An 18,779-nucleotide genomic window follows, 5' to 3' on the forward strand; every position below is an offset into this window, starting at 1 on the left:
CGTGTTACAAGGATGAGCCTTCAGAAAGATACAATGCTGGTTGATTTTTCTCCCCCCTGACTGCTGCCTCTTCCCTGAGTCTGAGGGAAATAAATCCTTTTTCCTGGGCTCTTTTGCTGATGGGGGAGGGGCTGCTGTGACCCCCCTTGACCTCCTGCGTCTCCTTTGGTCCTTCCAGGGATCCACACCCTTCAGAAAATGTACGGCTGTGAGCTGAGTTCAGACGGGCGCAAAGGAGGGCATATCCAGTACAGCTATGATGGGAGAGACTTCATCGCCTTCGACAAGGAGACCCTCACCTGGACGGCAGCTGAGATGGAGGCCCAAGCGAGCAAGAGGAAGTTGGATCCTAACTTGGCCCGGAACCAGTACCTGAAAGCCTACCTGGAGGAGATTTGCATTGAGTGGCTGCAGAAATACCTGGAGTACGGGAAGGAGACTCTGCTGAGGACAGGTAAGAGGGGGGCAGGGGGGAGGGGAGGGGGGCTCAGTGGGGCAGTTTCCCTTCAAGCTCCCCCCCCCCCCTTAACAGTCTTCCTTTCTGGACCAAACACTTTTTTTGGTGGGGGAGGCAGAAATAAGTTTGGGACTCTGGGAGGAGAAAAGAGGTCACTTCAGATTATGATGGGGGGGGGAGATGCTTAAAAACAGCCCCCCATGCCCCTTTGGCTAGAATAAGGGATGGCAAAAGACAAATGGGGGGAGGGGGCACAAAGAAACAGCAGGGAAGGGGCCAGGAAAGCAAAATGCATTTTAAATTAACTAAAAAAATAAAATTGAAATGGACAGATTTGAGGCGGGATACAGAAAAACCTTTTGCCTTTACATTTGGGTAGGGGAAAGTGGGGCAGATTCATGCAGAAAAATCCACTCTCATATTTTATGTACCAAAATGATTCAAATGATTAAAAAATATTGCTTTATGCATGGCATAAATTAATTATAATTAATATTATAATAGCAATCAAAAGAACCATTAAAGTTAGAAGATAATGAGAATATAATGACTTGAGTAAAAAATGGGTTTTGTATCATTCTGCTCCACCTACAGGGCACTTTGATACAGTGCATGGGGCACTTTGATACAAAGCGTAAATTGTATGAGACTGGTAATTATTTACAAAAAATTAATTAAAAAAACAATTTTTATTGTGAGAGATCATAATCAGCCCTTTAAAAAGTACAAGATCTCACATTAGGTAGTCAAAAAATAGTAATTTAAACAAAATGCTTATAATTTAAACAAAATGCTTATTGCACATTATATCCACTGAAGTTAAAAGAAAAAGTATAGAGATGATGTTCGAGGTGTGTCCTTTGAGAAATTTGGTTTTGGCAAAACAACATCCTTGAAATCAGTGCTTGCCTTATCTTCTACATTGGGGAAGACAAACATACAAGATCCTGGATATTTCCTCAGATATGACACTTGATAATCAGTCATATTATATTTAGAAATGACTTTGGCCGCATAGTCAACAACAGTTTTGTTCTTTTCAAATTTCATAGGTAGGAAATTAGTTTAGAGATTTCATGCAAACTTGTATATTGGGGCACTATTGTACACGAGCCGAGCGGGGCACTTTTAGAGTGTATCAAAGTGCCCCAATGGACATTTTCAAAAAACTAACAATTTCTAATAAAACCACTGAACTTATTTAAAAAATCACGTGTAATCCTGATTACTGAGTGGGATAATTTACCTTTGGTATTTTTAAATCTTAACTATAAACAATGAAAAACAGCATTGGAACACTTTTACATTTCACGTAATTTTTTAGTTGGCCCCGCTAAAAAGTATTTAAAAATTAATTAATTAACTTTTTTTTAAATAGAAAATGTGGCCCCTCACTAAGTCTGTAGGTTAGCCACTCGTGGCCTAGAAGCAGAAATCCTGCACATGGTGAGAGAGTATGGAAATTCCCTCTTCTACCTTCTAATATTTTTTTATTTGTGAGGAATTTTCCTTTTTCCCATGGGGAACATTCAGAAGTATCATCTTCCCCAACCCCGTGCCTTGAAATGGTACAGTCCGCTCTTCTGCCTTCAGGAATCTGGCACAGGGGCCAATCAAATGATCAAGTGTTTTGACTGGCTTTCTTCCTGTCTCTCTCTGTTAGCTTTGCTCATATTAACATAAATTTAAAATGAAATAATTCTAGCACCCTCCGTTTTTGAGGACAGACACATATGTATTAGCCGTGCTTAGAGAGATCTGAGCAAATTCATCTATGGGGGCCTGGTGATAATTCACCCCAGAGACACTGAGCATATTTGTTGAGGTTGAGGATTTCACCTCAAAAGCCACATTGAAGTGTTTTCAAGGGTGACAACATGCAAAGGAGGCTGGGAATCATCCTCTTTGGGACGGATGTTCTCTTGAGGACAGGTGAGGGGTTGGATGGGGTGGGAGGTCTTGTTTTGGGTTTCTGTGGGGAAAGGGCTAGACCTTCCTTCCTTCCTGCTCCCCCCAGCAGAGTCACATCCCCTCCTAGACCTGAGTTAACCAGTCCAGGCACTGCAAAGTGGGTGGGATCCTGGAACAGCCCCTCCAGACAACAGCTACCCAGGGAGCCAGTTTTTGAACAAGGGTTACATTCTGCAAATCGTGCCTAAAGCCAAAATGGTGTGTAGTCAAAACACATTGGATTCAAGTGCAATTGGGTTGCCAAAGTCCTTCTTCCCCAGACGCCCGCCTCCTCTTTTGGGTTTTTGGAATATTTTTGGCAAGTGCGTAAATCTGTATTTGCACAAGTTAAATGTGTGCAAGTTGCTGGCTTACTGGGCCTCCTGGTCTGCCCTTTCCACTCCAGGGGAGGCTGCCGTGGAGAAGGGAGATGGGCCCTTTCCAACCTCAAGGGACCCTTTCAGGGCAGGCGGGAGAACTAGAAAGGAGCTCTGTCTTTCCCAGGGCTCTTGGCTTTGCTCACTAACTATTGGGCTGAAAAGTCCCAGAGAACAGAGAGCAGCGAGTCCAGCATTTCTTCCCCCTCAAGAGAGGAACAGGATCAGTCTGAGCTGCCCTCAGTTCATGACTTGCAACTTGGAAGGATCTGAATGAATCCCGCCATTGGGGACCGGGTGGAATTTGCGCCTCAGCCTAGAGGCAGCTCCCTGGGACAATCTTGGAACCACAAATTGACGTACTTGAGTAGCGTTAGAGCTTTGCAAGATGACAAATTAATTTAATTTGTACCCAGCCCTCCATCCCAAAGGAGTCTGCTTTGGCAAACAAAGGATAAAACATCTACAAACAGTTCCACCATAGACACTGACTGGGGAAGATGCCAAGGCAGGTTGAGAAATCCCATTTATTCACAGTTCTTTTTAATTTCTGCAGATGTGAGATCGCGACTAGGTTGCCCCTTGGGTCCCTGCTCCTCTGCTCTTAAAAAATACAGGATTCCTTCAGGCTCCCGTTGTGGATGTCTATCATTATTATTATTATTATTTTTTATAATAAATTTTTATTAGTTTTCCATAAGTAAAAAAGAAACAAAGCAAAAACATAAACATAAACAAACACAAAATCGACTTCCCCGTACCACCCCTTTTCTGCATTCTTGTTTCAAGATTTTTCAGCAACCCTTTGGTAATAAACTTGTTTATATTTCATAAATTTAACTTCTATAAATTATTAATACAACTGTAGTTCTTTATCTCTTATTACCCTGAGCCCCTAATTTTCCAAATTACAACAGTTTTTAAGATAAACTTTGAATTTGTTCCAATCTTCATCCACCGCCTCTTTCCCCCGGTCTCGAATTCTGCCAGTCATCTCTGCCAGTCCCATATAATCAATCACCTTCGCCTGCCATTCTTCCAACGTGGGTAGATCTTGCGTCTTCCAATACTTTGCTAGAAGAATTCTTGCTGCTGTAGTGGCATACATAAAAAATGTCCTATCCTTCTTTGGCACCACTTGGCCCACCATGCCCAAGAGAAAGGCTTCTGGTTTTTTAACAAAGGTTCTCTTCAGAACTTTTTTTATTTCATTATAGATCATTTCCCAGAAGGCCTTAATCTTCGGGCAGGTCCACCAAAGGTGATAGAAGGTTCCCTCCGTTTCATTACACTTCCAACACTTATTGTTGGGCAAATGATAGATCTTTGCTAACTTAGCAGGAGTCATGTACCACCTGTAGATCATTTTCATAATGTTTTCTCTTAAGGCATTACATGCCGTAAATTTAACACCAGTGGTCCATAACTGCTCCCAGTCAGCAAGCTCAATGTCATGCCCAATATCCTGTGCCCATTTGATCATACTGGATTTCACCGTTTCATCTTGAGTATTCCATTTCAACAGCAAGTTGTACATTCTTGACAAGTTTTTAGTATTGGGTTCTAGCAGTTCTGTTTCTAGTTTTGACTTCTCCACTTGGAAGCCTTTCTTTCTGTCCTGTTTGAATACTTCATTTATCTGTCGATAATGTAACCAATCTCTCACCTTAAACTTCAGTTTCTCGAAACTCTGCAATTTTACATTTTCACCATCTTGTTCTATAATTTCAGAATATTTAGGCCAATTAGAACCCATATTCAATTTTTTCACCTCTTTTGCTTCCATTGGTGACAGCCACCTGGGGGTTCTACTTTCAAACAGATCTTTATACCTTATCCAAACATTATACAAAGCTTTCCTCACCATATGGTTCTTAAAACCTTTGTGCAATTTTACCTTGTCATACCATATATATGCATGCCAACCAAATCTGTTATCAAATCCTTCAAGATCCAAAATGTCTGTATTCTCGAGGAGCAGCCTATCATTAACCCCAATTAATGATTGCCCTTTTTGCAGAGGCTCCGGTGGTGAAGGTGACCAGGAAGGCAGACTATGACGGCCTGGAGACCCTCGTTTGCCAAGTCCACGGCTTCTACCCCAAGGAGATTGATGCCAACTGGGTGAAGGACGGGCAGGTCTGGCAGGAGGGCACCCTCCGAGGATTGGTCGCCCCCAACTCGGATGGGACCTACTATCTCTTCCTCAGTGTCCAGATCGACCCCGAGGAGAGGGAGCACTTCCGGTGCCGCGTGGAGCATGACAGCCTGGAGAAGCCTCTGGACGTGGCCTGGGAGGAGGAGCCTGGTGAGAGACAGGGAGGGGAAGGGGTGGGCTCTGGGAGGGGGATTTCCACCCAACTCCTCCCTTCAGCAGCAGCACAGCTCAGATGGGGAGCCCCAGTTGGATCCTGTCTACGTCTCTGGAGGGAACTAACTGAATCAGAATCGGTAGATTTCGACAGAGATGCAGCCATTTCTGGCAAGGGTCTCATAGGCCTTGAACTCAAATTGGATGTCGCAGGTCAAAACTTGCCGTCACCTTTTTGCCTTTAAGCCCAAGTAGTTGTGATGTCACAGAATGTGGGCAGATATTTTACTTCTTCAAAATCAAATGTGTCAGCAGAGTATGTGGAATAAAACTTTATTATGACACCCATCTGTGGAAAGAGACCCCCCCCTTTCCAATTTCATTTCTGTAGGTACTTGTGGTGACCTTGGGAGGAGATGAGGGTTGTTTGGGAGGCATTTTTGGTTATCCTCCCTCTTGGGATCTCCTTGCATTTCACAAGCTCTGGTGTTAGGGTTGCCATATTTTGATGAGCAAAAAAGAGGACACATTTGGCAACTTCTACTTTTAACTTAGAATTTGTATGAGGACTCTCATTTTAAATACCTCTATTATTTGTAGGCTATAGAGGCTGTGATATATTGCTAGTAGCAATGTTCTTAACTTTCAAAAACAAAATAACAATATTGTTATTTATTTATTTATTTATTTATTTATCCTCTATTTAAAACCTGGGCATTTTGCTTTATTTTAAAAATCTGTCTCGACAGACATTTTAAGTCTGAAAAAGGAGGGCATGTTTAGGAAAAACTGGACATATGGCAACCCTACACAAGATGCTTCTTCCTAAGGGTTTGTGCCTTCCCTGAAGGCCTGTAATGCTGGGCTCTGGGGGGTCTCAGAGGGGAGGAAATCCCTTCCTCTCAGGGTCATGACAGAGAAGGCTGAAGCGCCTGAGCAAGAGGAGATCTGCTTTTAAGTCTGGAGTCTGTGATGAAACAGATGTGCCTGTCAACTGTCTTCCTTAAATAAATTGGTTATTTGGAAGACCTCTAATGCTGGACTCTGGTGGGGGAAAAACTCCCTTGTGTCGGGGCCACTACAGAGAGGACCTTGGCATGTTAGGAGAGAGTTGAGGAAGAAAGAGTGCCGGGCTCATAGCTCAGCACCTCCACTCCAATCTCCTGCTTGAGGCCTTGGGGAGCTGCTGCCGCCAGTCTGAATAAAAATGTCTCTTGTCCCCTTTTAGTCAACCTGGGGCTCATTGTGGGAGCCATTCTGGGTGTCATGGCTGCCATCCTGCTGGTCTCTGGGATCATCTTCTTCATCATCCTCCTCAGTAAGTTTACCCTGGACGTGTTTGCTGCCTCTCCTGTGTCCTTCTGTCTTGGCCTCCGACTGGGAATGTGCTGGTGGAGCCTTCCTGGCAATTGTCGCTGGCATCCCTACAGAGACCCCTCCCCATAAAGCACCCTTTGAACCAAAAGTATTTTTTTTTTAAAATCATATTTATTGAAGTTTCCAAAAAATCCAAAACATAAAAAGGGGGGGGGGGGAGGAAAAAAGTTTTCATTAACATCTTTCCAGGACTTCCCCACCCCTCCCCCTATTGTATTCCATTTCCATTAGATTAATTCCACAAGTTTTTACCCCAATTTTAAATCTTATTATATTTAACCCAATATTCAATTTAATTCATCTTATATAACCACTTTCCCTTTAAAATCCACCTTCTTTCAACATTAAAAAAAATTCCCCCCCCCTAAGATCGACCCCAGTTCCCTTCCACGAATTCCCCTTTTTAATACACACAGCAAAACGAAATAAAGAAATAAAAAAACCATTCAAAATATAATTTTACACCCTTTGGATTCCAAATCTCCCTCCCCCCTTTCCCAGTATTGATCCCCAATGTCCATCAGTCTAACTGCTATCAGCCTGGAGACCTCACGTCCATGTCCAAATCTCTCTCAGCTCCACTTTGCCGGTTTTCTTGGTAATCTTTAGCTTCAAACACCCAATCTTAAAAAAAAACCTCTATCTCAAGAAAGTCCATTTTTCTTCCATCCAGACCTCTATATTTAAGAGTAAAACTCAAATTCTGTTTCTTAGTCCTTTTAAGTCTGAAAGTCCCAAATGTTCTAACTTCCAGCTTAGTCCAATTCTTGTTTTCCTTTGTGTCCTCCCTGACAGGCCTTTGGCCTTCCTTGGTCTTCTCACTTTTCTCAGGTTTCTTTTCCTGTTCCGCTGCAAAAACATACTAATTCAAAAACTTCTGGTTCCTCTACAGAGGCTTTATTTGTTCAGGAACAAAAACTTGCGTCAAATCCCTTCCATTCTTCAATAGATATATCTATTATCTCCTTTAGTGTAGAAACCTCTGTAGACAAAATAATGTTTCGTTTTTGCAGCTTTCCCAGGAGGTAAAAAGTCCAGTCCAATTCCATGAGTATTTTTCCACTTACAGTCATTCTTGTAATGTCCCGAAACCCCTCTAGGGGGATTGTGGTAACTTAGTTTCCTTCCAAATCAAACCCAAAAGTCAAGCTAACTTGTTATTCCTTGTTTTCAACAATTTATATCCAGATTGTAACAAATCTAACCAGCAAAGTCCTCATAGCAAAGTTCTCTTTTTATTCTCCAACTTTGACAGCTACTTTGACAGCTGTCAAAATCTCTATATCTCTTCACCAGGCTCTCTCGTGGATCGCTCCCGGTTCCCGGGGGGGGGGGGGGGTTGCATTTTAGCTCTCACAATCCACTCTTCTCCTCCAGCACAGTCACTTGAAATTTCCCATCGTGAAATTAATAACTTTTATCAATAAACAAAACAGACTCTTCTCTCAACCTTAGTTGTCAAATCCTTGCTTTAAGTTGTCTACAATAGGGGGGAGACGGACTTCCTTTTTGCACCTCCCCCGCTCATACCGAATCCAAAGAAAAATTTTCCCTTTTATGTCCGATTTCCAAATTACTCACGGGTTGTTCTTTTTAGTCCAATTTTTCAGTAGAAGAAGTCAGCACTCTCCGTCGAATGGCATGCAGCTTCGCTCGGCAGGGGAAGCAGAAGACTCATAGCACCGCGCCACCCCCCATCCCCCGCTCCGCAGCCTTTAAAAAGGCTCCTTCGCGGGTCGGGGGGCACAAATGGTGCCCGCCGAGTCACCATGTCCATGGGCATCCGCGCCCATGGTTTTTAAGGGTCCCCGCGTCGCCGGCGTGGCGGGACCCGACCCCTGCCGAGCAGACTCCCTCCGGAGCTCGGAGGGAGTCCGCCATTCGGCAATGGCGCCAACCCGGAAGTCCTTTGAACCAAAAGTAATGCTGCCCATTGTTTGCGCTCACTCTGTGCTCAGGAAATTCACTTTCCACCTGATGTTTTTATTTTATTATGTATTTTGTGCACTCATTTTGTATTTTTATGTTGTGAACCGTCTTCCCATCTTCAGATGAATTAATCAATAAATGAACAAATATTGATCTGGGAGGACGCTGTATTGAACTGAATAGGACGTTCCTCTGAGTAGACATTCCTAGAATTGCAATGTTAAACTTCATTATCTCTTCCTCCCCTACCCCCCCTTCTCTGGGCAAATTTGAGGATTAGGGGTCTGCTGGGAGTGAAATAATCTGAAAAGGAATGAGCGAAGGGACTGGATAATGTTTCCTTCCAGCCTCTTGGAATTTGTCCACTGCCTGGTTTCCCCATGTTGATTTTCTAATTTAACTTTCTCAATTTTTTCTATTTCTTTGTAACTTGAGTTCCATGAAAAGCTCACCTTCCTTGGAGGTGTTTGGAAGAAACAGCAGGAACATTTGCTGGGAAGGTTTCAGCATTGGAGAGCCAAATGGTCGAAATGGGATTGCGTGGCCTCTGGAGGTCCCTTCCAGCTCTGACCTTCTGCTTTTGTCTCTACAGGGAAACGGAGCGAGAAATTAGCCTACAAAGCAGCCTCAAGTGAGTGACTCCTCCCCCCTCTCTGTCTGACATATTTCCCCCCAATATGGAGCAGGAACAGGTTGCAAACAGACCAAACCAAACCTGGTGGTGGCCTAGTCCTTAAGCCCAAGACCCTCATGGAAAGCTTCAGCCTGTCTGCTCAGCCTGTCTGGGGACAGCAAGGGGTCCCTCAGGGCCAGGAAAGGCTGCAGAGAGACTGTCGGCTGAGGGAGGGGCTCCAAGAAGGAGCAGGAGGAGGAGCCGAGGGTGGGGGGAGAGAGGGGTCTCTGGCGGTTTAATTTACTGGAACCCTGAAGCTAAAGAATTGGTTGAGTGGCTCAAGTCTGTGGGTGTTAGGAACCCACCATTGCTCTCCCTCCCCAGCTTCTGCCTTCCTGCCCCCTTCCTGCACCCACCCCCGCTCTAGTCCCCCGCTGCCTCCATGCCAGGCTGTGCCCATCTCTCTTTGCCCTCCAGCGTCTGCTTCTCCCTCCAGTGCTGTCCTTGAGCCCCCTTGCCTCTGGGCTGCCTGTCCCTGAACTCTTCTTAGGCCCCTCCCCATTTTGAGAACGATTTCGGATGGGGTCAGAAGGAGGGAGGAGAAGGGCTGGGGGGATGGGATCTCCCTCCCCAGAATCCTGACTCCTGTGTTTCCTCCCTTTTGCAGCAAGCGACCAGGGGTCTGACAGCTCCGCCAGGGGTAAGTGGGGGTGCAGGTGGGGGCAAAGGGGGTCTCTTGCAGAAGACTCCGTGGGGAACATCCCCAAATGGGAAATAGCTTCCCTTCTAACCCACCTTGGGGCTTCCAAGTGTGACATAATCTGGAGTGTCCATTGAGCTGAAAAAAAAGCTCTTGTGACACATTATGTCTGTCCATCTGAGCTCCACAGAGGATCCCCTCCACCTGACAAATGGGTTCTCCCCACTATCTGAATGACAGATAGTCACATTTTGGGTTCTGGAAAAGGATTCCTCCTTCTGGTATGACCACTTTGTGTCCTCCTGGCATTCCCCCAAAGAGTGCAGCTTGGCTCACTTGCTTGAGCTGCCCTCTGCAGGCATTTGCTCTTCAGGCCCATTTTGGTGATGCTCCTGGCATATCTCAGGTCTGATCTGACATAATGAGGGATGGTGGCTTTCCTTGGGAGGCTGGACTAGATGGCCTTTGGGTTCCCACTAGCTCTGTAATGCTGATGTCCCCACACAATGATGCCGACTTTTGAAACACTCCTGTTCTTTATTTCTGCAGATTCATACCAGCCTGGTGTGTGAGATGAGACCAGAAGGAGCCTGCCCAAGTTTTGCTGTGAATTGCAGAGGCTCAGAGCCCCTCCTGTCCTTTAATGCTGTTTACGATGCTCATTAATCCTGGCTCTTACGCATCCATTGTGACTCCATCTGTAACTTGAATTTGAGGATAATCATGTTTTTTTGATGGATTTTGGCTAATTTTGCTTTGTATCTGATTTTCAGAAATGTGTTTGTATTCATCAGAAATGTGCCGGATATACACAACTAAAAGCTTTAAAAAGGGGTGGGGAGATTGAGCAGCGATTTTGATGGTATCTCTTTTTTTTTTTTTTTTTATGCATAATTTTTATTGGTTTATACAAAACAAATACAAAAATTCAGTATATTACTTTCACAGATTTTTTGACATTGACTTCCTTCAACTTCTCCACGAATCATCCATAGTCATTTTTCCTATTTTATATTGACATTAACCATCTCTTTTCTTACATTTCTCTTTAGACAATACTCTTATCTTTCACAGAACTCCTTTAAAACCCACTAGCGTTATCTGTCCTTCACTTAAATTCTCCAGATAATCCGTAAATCTTCCCCAGTCATCAATGAACCTTTGGTCTTTTATATATCTAATTTTCCCTGTCATTTTATCTAACTCCGCGTAATCCAACAATTTGGATCTCCACTCCTCTATTGTTGGCAATTCCCTCTGTTTCCAATGTTGGGCTAACAGGACTCTTGCTGCCGTTGTTGCGTACTGGAACAATTTACGATCTTTCTTCTTTATCTCCCTTCCTACCAGACCCAACAGGAAAGACTCCGGTTTTTTTTCAAAGGTATATCTTAAAATTTTCTTAATTTCATTATATACCTTTTCCCAAAAATCTTTTACCTTTTGGCATTCCCACCACATATGGTAGAAAGTTCCCTCCTTTTCCCTGCATTTCCAACATTTATTACAAGTTTTATACATTTTTGCCAATTTCGCAGGGGTCATATACCATCGGTAAAACATCTTCATTAGATTCTCCTTTAATGTTATACATGCTGTAAATTTGAGATGATTTTTCCAGAGTTTTTCCCATTCTTCAAAGTATATATTGTGGCCAATATCTCTGGCCCAATGGATCATCACCGACTTTACTTCCTCATCAATTAAGTTCCACTCTAGCAGCTGATTATACATTTTAGATAGGGTTTTCTGTTCATTGTTTATTATCTCTGACTGGAACTTGGAGTCTTTATCAGCGTACCCTTTATCTTTCTTATCCTTTTTAAACATTTCATTAATTTGGAGGTAGTGTAGCCAGTCATATACTTTCCCTTTGACCTGATCGTATGGGCGCATTTTCCACTGTCCCTCTTCTTTAACTAGGAGTTGCTCATAAGTAGTCCAGTCCTCTTTCATATTAATCTTTTTTACACTCATCGCTTCCAGTGGGGAAAGCCAATGAGGGATTTTGATGGTATCTCTTGGTTCTTTGTTGCTGTGGATCCCTCCACAATCCCTTCCCCAATCTTGTGTCACTCACTTTCCATCCAAATTGAAGGAAAGGCAACATCTGAGAACCGCTTTAGGTGTATTATGCGTGAAATAGGCTAAATTGTTACTGCCGACTTGCTTCTTGGGCCGCCCAGCCTTTGGCTAAACGGATGTCATGTCATGGAATGTGTAAAAGCAGCCTAATTGCTGTGGCTGAGTGTTTTCAACCCACCTTCTGTGTGAGGAAGTGAAGAAACTGGCAGGGAGGGATGGTTGGCAAGGAGGAGGGATGCTTAGATGCTCAGGTGTTGAAGCTGAAAGAGAGAAGGAACAGAGTGGCTGAAGAGAGAGGCGACTTTCCTACAGGAGATGAGAGTGATTCTTGCTTCAGATTATGCTGACAGCCAAGGATGAAGCCAGCAAGGAGAAGAGGCAGATCAGGAGCTTCATGGCCAGAGTTTGATCTGAAATAAGCAACGCCTTCTTTTGGGCTGCAGGCCTCCAGTTCATGAGACTTGTTGCCTGGTCCCCACAGCCTTCTAGGAAGGGTGACCCACTGGGAGTGGGGCCACATGAACTCTTCCAAGTAAACTAGTTTTGTTGCCTTCAATTTGCCTAATTTTTATCTCATACATTCTTGCTTTTCCACCTGTGGCCCTTGAGGAACATACTCCGTCCATCTGTGGTTCCCACCATATGATTCCCTCCATCTTCCTTCCCTTCTCATAGGCCGGCATTACTTAAGGAGACTCTTTCATAGAAATAAGAATGCAACAACTCTCTTAAACCTCCAGGGGCTGCAGGGCTCTTCTTGCCTAACCCAATGGATTTGCTGCAGCTTATTTTGAAGACACTGGATGTACCGTATTTTTCGCCCCATAGGGCGCACCGGCCCATAGGGCGCACCAAGTTTTTTTGGGGGGGAAGGGTGACCCACTGGGAGTGGGGCCACATGAACTCTTCCAAGTAAACTAAAATAAAAGAAAAAGTAAAATAAAGAGAGAAAAACACCCCCCCCCCCAGGCGCGGGGTCTCCCCAGGCTTGCGGATATCTGCCCGATATCTGTTCAGTGCGCCCCAGGCTTCGGGATGCAGGCAGCTCTCCGCAAGCCGTGGGAGCCCGGTGGGAAGTCTCGCCGGGCTCCTACGGCTTGCGTAGAGCTGCCCGAAGCCCAGGTGCGCTCCACTGCACTCCCTGGATTTTGGGCTGCAGGCTGCTGTCCGCAAGCCTTGGGAGCCCGGCACTACTTCCCGCCGGGCTCCCTAGGCTTGCGGATAGCTTCCTGAAGCCTGGAGAACGAGAGGGGTCGGTGCGCACCAACCCCTCTCGCTCTCCAGGCTTCAGCGAAAGCCTGCATTCGCCCCATAGGACGCACACACATTTCCCCTTCATTTTTGGAGGGGGAAAAGTGCTTCCTATAGGGCGAAAAATACGGTATGATCTGGGGCAGGGGGTGGTGGGAGGTGACCAAGGCAGGGTTGCCCTGCTTCAGGATGCGAATGGGGCTCCGAAACGGATCCTGTTCGCATCCAGAGGTACCACTGTATTATTTTTATTCGTGAAGGCAGCCCTATTTAGGGAAGTTTTTAATGTTTGAAGTTTTACTCTGTTTTTAATGGAAACACAGCCAAGTGGGTGGGGTATAAATAATATAATTATTATTTTGTAATATCCATTTGGCTGAAATAAATAAGGGTGCACATCCTTCTTCTTTAGTGGATCTTTCCTTCTTATCACAGGAGTTCCGGAGATTTTGAAGTTCCTGAGAATCTTCACAGACTCTGGCAGGGAGGGGCCAATAATTGGTCTCCCGGTGCAAAGTGACTGAAGAACTAGAGTCCAAAGCGAGATGGGGACAGAATCTGTGGTTTCGCAGGTGTGGGCTTAAGTTACATGAGACCACCTTGTTGCTGAAGCCAAGAGGGTCTGAAGTCCGGTCAGTGCCTGGATTGGGGACCACCTGGATGCTGCCTTTGGTTCCAGGATGGAAGAAAGGAGGGTTGGGAATATAATAAAAGAAATGTGTAGAAATCTGATCTGGGGCAGGGGGTGGTGGGAGATGACCAAGGCAGGGTTACCCCAAAAGTCCACAATCCCAGAGGAAGTTCTCCCACTGAAATGAAAGGAAGATGCCAAAAATATTTCTTTACATTTTTATCCCACTCTTCCTCCCAAGGAGCCCAGGGCATCAAACAGCATAATGTTAAATCAATACCATTTAAAATGAGCTAATCTTTCTCCCTCCGCCCTGGATGTAAATCTTCCCTCACTGCTTCTTCCCTGGTGGGGAGTGGGATGCCATTTGGGGGCCGGCCTCAGGTGTCAAAATGTATTGGGCTGGCCTTGGTGTGTGAGTTATGCTATGTACAATGGGACTTCACGGAAAACACAAGGCAGTAGTGGAGCACTGCAAAATCATTTGTGTGTGAACATCTAGGAAACACATGGAGAACTGCAAAACACTCCTAATTATTATTCCTGTACCATTATAATAATATTAGAAGGTTGTAGACTGAGACGTATGTTAACATTTGAGCAGCTCCTCCATCGGTGTGTGTGGGGTGCCCACCTTGAAAACGCCTCTGTGGAGAGGGGATCAATTTTTTAAAAAAATTATTTGCATTTTCAAAATCAAGAACAGAGCATATTTAATCCCTCTCTCGTTCCCTCGTCCCACTTACAACTTCATACCAAATACAACATGTATACATATACCATATGACTTTCCTTCCACACTTTTGCTGGTTCCTTTGCTTTTCTACTACTCTGCGTAATCCACATCTTTTTAATCATCCAATTTGTTATCTATTAAATACTCTCATCCATTTCAACTGCTGGATTTATACGAGCCCTGCTAAGCTATGTCTTTCTCTATACTGGTTCATGAAATATGCAATAAGCATTATCCATTCCTCCTTATATTCCTTATATCTGTTTTCTCTTACTCTGTTCATCAGACCAGCCAGTTCAGTACATTCAAACATTTTACACTGCCAATCTTCCTGAGTGGGTTCTATCCTTGTTCTCCACCTTTGTGCCAATAAGGTTCTAACTATGGCAGTGGCGCATATTAATAAACTCTTTTGTTTTTGGGGGACCTCTGTTGTTACCATCCCCAAAAGGAAACTCTCAGGTGTATCATTTTAAATTCATTTTATATCGTTTCCAAATATCCCTTAATTATTTTGAACAACCAACACATGTGAATAAAAATCCCTCAATTTCATTACACTTCCAACATATACTTTTATTCTTTAGACATTTCCCCCAAATTGGTGGGTATTAAATACCATCTGTGGGCCATTTTCGTCATACAGTTTTTTATCACATAACTTGCCATAAAATTCATATTTATTTTCCACAACTTTCCCCATAAATCATGATTGATATTGTGACCCAAATCCTGTGCCCACTTAATCCTGCTAAATTTCAAAAATTCCTCTTTCGTTTCCCACTCCAACAGCAGTTTCTACATATTTGATAATACTTTTATATTTGTATCTAATAGGCCTTTGGTAAACTGAGACTTTTGTTCTGCAAAGCCATTTTCCCTATTTATCTTAATTCATGAATCTGACCAGATTTCTTAATTCCTTGAGATTTCTCAGTTTTGGTTCCTGTGCCATAAGATATAAAATTTCACTGTAAAATAACCACTGCTTATCCATATTTGTTCTTTTCCTGGTGGTAGCTTCCACTGAGGATATCCACAGTTGTGGTTTTCTTTCTAATAACTCTTTATACTTTCCCCATACTCTAAATAGGTTTTTTTCTGATTACGTGATTTGTAAAACTTTTATATATTTCCGCTTTTCCACACCATAGGTAGGCATACACCCACTTCCAAAGCTGTGACATATGTGGGAACCTTGACCATTTTTTTGCAACACGTGACTTGATTCAACTGGTTCCTTGAAGGATTTCCTAGAAATCACCTGATTTCCACTTCAGCCAGGGAAGAAAGCAGCCGGCAGGGGGCAGCAGAGGATCGAGAAAATGAGAAAGCGAGAAAAGACAACTAGGGACTGTGGAGAAATGGATGAGGGTGTCTTGTGGCAGAGAGAGAGAGAGGGAGGGCAGGAAACAAACACACACAAACACCAGTGTTAATGAAGGATGAGTACTTTCTCAGCAAAATCTGCCTCCGTTCTTCAATTCCTGTGAGAAATGTCAGTCAAGCAGCCTGAGATGCAGTCACTTGAGATTCCTTTGCTAGTTTGGCATGCAAACGAAATTTAGATTATTGTAACTTGCCAAAGATTGTTTACTGCACCCTCAGCTATTCATCTTATAAGTAAAAATGAAAACAAACATTAAAAATAAAAAGGCCTTGTTCTGGGAACTGCCCTGGGACTTTCCAACCTGACTCAGAGGTTGCTGAGGGAGGCAGAAGGGGGCAAAGTCCCCTGGGAAACAATCCAGCTTGGAACAGAGAAACACAGCAAGGACGTTTTTATGCCATCATCTATTTCTTAGCCTTTAAGGGGCAAGAAGACTCGTTGCTGTTTCCACACGATACCAAGAAGGGGACAGAAACAATCTCAGGAGAGATGTCCCTGCAGACCTGGTCTTGAGAGGTGGAGAAGCCTACAAGGATCCAGTGTGGGGCTGTGGTTTGACTGGGATATGGGAGCCTGGGAGTCCTGGGTTCAAATCCCCCCACAGCCATGAAGCTCCCTCAGGGACCTTGGGCCTCTCAGGGCCGTTATGAGGAGAACATGAATGCCACCTGGATAGAAATATTCATTTTTTGAAGGAGAGGAAGCTAGAGAGGAAGATGCCTTTTTCCTGCCAGAAACAGGACCCAGGAGTCCTGGCTCCTGCTGAGTCTCCTCCCAAAAGGGACCCAGGAGTCCTGGCTCCTGCCGAGTCTCCTCCCAAAGGGGACCCAGGAGTCCTGGCTCCTGCCCAGTCTCCTCCCAAAGGGGACCCAGGAGTCCTGGCTCCTGCCCAGTCTCCTCCCAAAGGGGACCCAGGAGTCCTGGCTCCTGCCGAGTCTCCTCCCAGAGGGGACCCAGGAGTCCTGGCTCCTGCCGAGTCTCCTCCCAAAGGGGACCCAGGAGTCCTGGCCACTTGGCCTTGAGGAAGAGAGCTGTGGAGGCTCAGGGTTTTGTCCTGCATGCTGAGGGAGACGGGTCTTTCCAAGGCTGAAGAGGGCCCAGGCCAGGCCAAGAGGGACAAATGCCAAAGCCATCTGGGTGCTGAGAGAGAAAGCGTCTTCCCCTGAGCGCCATTTCTGCCTGCCAATCTCCCAGTCAGGCAACCTGATCTGTGGGCTGCTGTGGCTTTCGGTTTCTGCCTTGCTTGGCTGCTCTCCCTTGCACCAAAGGTCTCCTCTGCAGTGAGGGAAGCGGGAGGCTGAGGCAGCCCCACCCGGCCTGCTTGTCGGGGACGGAAGCCATTTTGTGGAGGGCTGGCAGTGAAGCAGAAATGGAGACAAAATGGCTGCCTCCTTCCTGGAAGGGCTGCCTCAAGCAGCTGCTTTCGTTATTTGTTCATTTTCATGCCACCATCTCCCTAAATTGGTTCAAGGGCGCCTCAAGCCACCGAGGACTTTCTAAAACAAGACTAGCCCTTTGAATTGAACTCAGAACCAGACAAACAAGCAGAGGGTCTTTTGGCCCTGGTGAGATTTGGCCCTAAATGAGCAGCGGCAGTGAAAATCCTGTCAGGTTTATCTTGTAGCAGCTGAAGCCTCCCTACAATATTGGGGGGAAACACCACATGTTACAATAATCCTGTCAGGAGGTGAGCAGAATATGGATCCTTGTGGGCAGACTATCCCTGTCCAGGAAAAACTAGTTGGAGCAGGTGAAAAGTGAAGCTTAAGAGGTCCCTGAGGTGACTGAGCCCATTGAGTCCCCAAAGTGGGTCCTGGAGAGCCCCCCTCAAAACAGCCAGCCTCCTCCTTCACAGGGGCTTCTTTGGTTATACTAGTGAGGGTGCTTAGGTAACATCTACGGCCATCATCTCACCAAGATAGTTCAACAATGGATTCCTCCATTAGATTTCAACCTTGGCTGGATCCAGGAATCAGAAGGGACTCAGGCATCCTGCAGACTAAGACCACCCCCCAACTCACAATAATATTTTGGCATCAGAGAAGGGGAAATGGGGATGATAGAGATCATGCAGCCTGGGAAAAAGAGAGCTCCCAAATAATCCTTTACCTTCCGACTTCACAGCCCCCCCCCCTTAAATCCAAATCTTCCTTGTACCTGGGCAAGGAGCGGCCACTGCTTGTCTCTCTCCTGATTTCTAGGGAAAGGCAGCGGCTTCTCTGTGTGTCCCATGCTTAGCTCATTTTTCAAACGTCAGTGGGATGTGGGCCAAGCACTCTCTGGGCCAAGCAGCCAGCCTTGGCTCAGGGCCTTCCAGAAGAGGCTTGGCAGCCGCTGGGTCTTGCTGAGTGTGCAAAGGGGGCCTCCCTGACCCCCAACTCCCCTGGGCCTGCAGACTTAGAGGGTCCCAGGCAGGGGGAGAGAAACTCATGTTGGGGCCAGTATGACGAGAGAAGGAAGCAGAGATACGTGGAGATATGAAATGCCCCTTTAAAAAGCACATGGGGAAAGGAAATTGTGGCAAGCTGGTGGGCTCTGGCCTCTGTGCTAAAACCAAACGTGTTTGTCGGTGTCCCAGCACCTACTTCTCTGTGTGGTCATACTCTCTCTCTGTTTTGACTTCAACCCTACGGTTCAGCCCTAGTTGCAACACTGAGCATTTCTTTACAAGGCACACAGTTAACCGCCGGAACCCCCTGCCACTAGATAGAGGGTCACAGTAGAAGAGCCGGGCTGCTGGATCACCCCAAAGGGGCCCATTGAGTCCAGCATGGCGGTCTCCCAGTGGCCACCCAGATGCCCCAGTAAGGAAGCATGCAAGGAGGACGGGAGGGACACCCAGCGAGTGGGATGCGAATGCATTTACTGCCTCTGGCAGCGGAGGAAGAAGGGAGCCATCTTTGAAGCCAAGCAAGGGCTTCTTCAAAACAGGACCCAGGAGGCTGTCCTGCACTGACTTGGGCCACGAGTCC

General features: G+C 45.4%; 1 protein-coding gene across 1 annotated transcript in view; it reads left to right on the plus strand.

The window, feature by feature from the left end:
* The window catches only part of LOC114591073 (major histocompatibility complex class I-related protein 1-like), a 73,535-nt gene that overhangs the window by 35,094 nt on the left and 19,662 nt on the right, over positions 1-18,779 (plus strand). The window contains exons 6-9 of the mRNA XM_077923448.1: positions 179-454; positions 4,805-5,092; positions 6,324-6,413; positions 8,994-9,032. Coding sequence (XP_077779574.1) covers positions 179-454; positions 4,805-5,092; positions 6,324-6,413; positions 8,994-9,032 — 693 coding nt within the window. The remainder of the gene's footprint in view (positions 1-178; positions 455-4,804; positions 5,093-6,323; positions 6,414-8,993; positions 9,033-18,779) is intronic.

This window comes from Podarcis muralis, chromosome 2 (genome assembly GCF_964188315.1).
Source record: "Podarcis muralis chromosome 2, rPodMur119.hap1.1, whole genome shotgun sequence".
NCBI lineage: Eukaryota > Metazoa > Chordata > Lepidosauria > Squamata > Lacertidae > Podarcis > Podarcis muralis.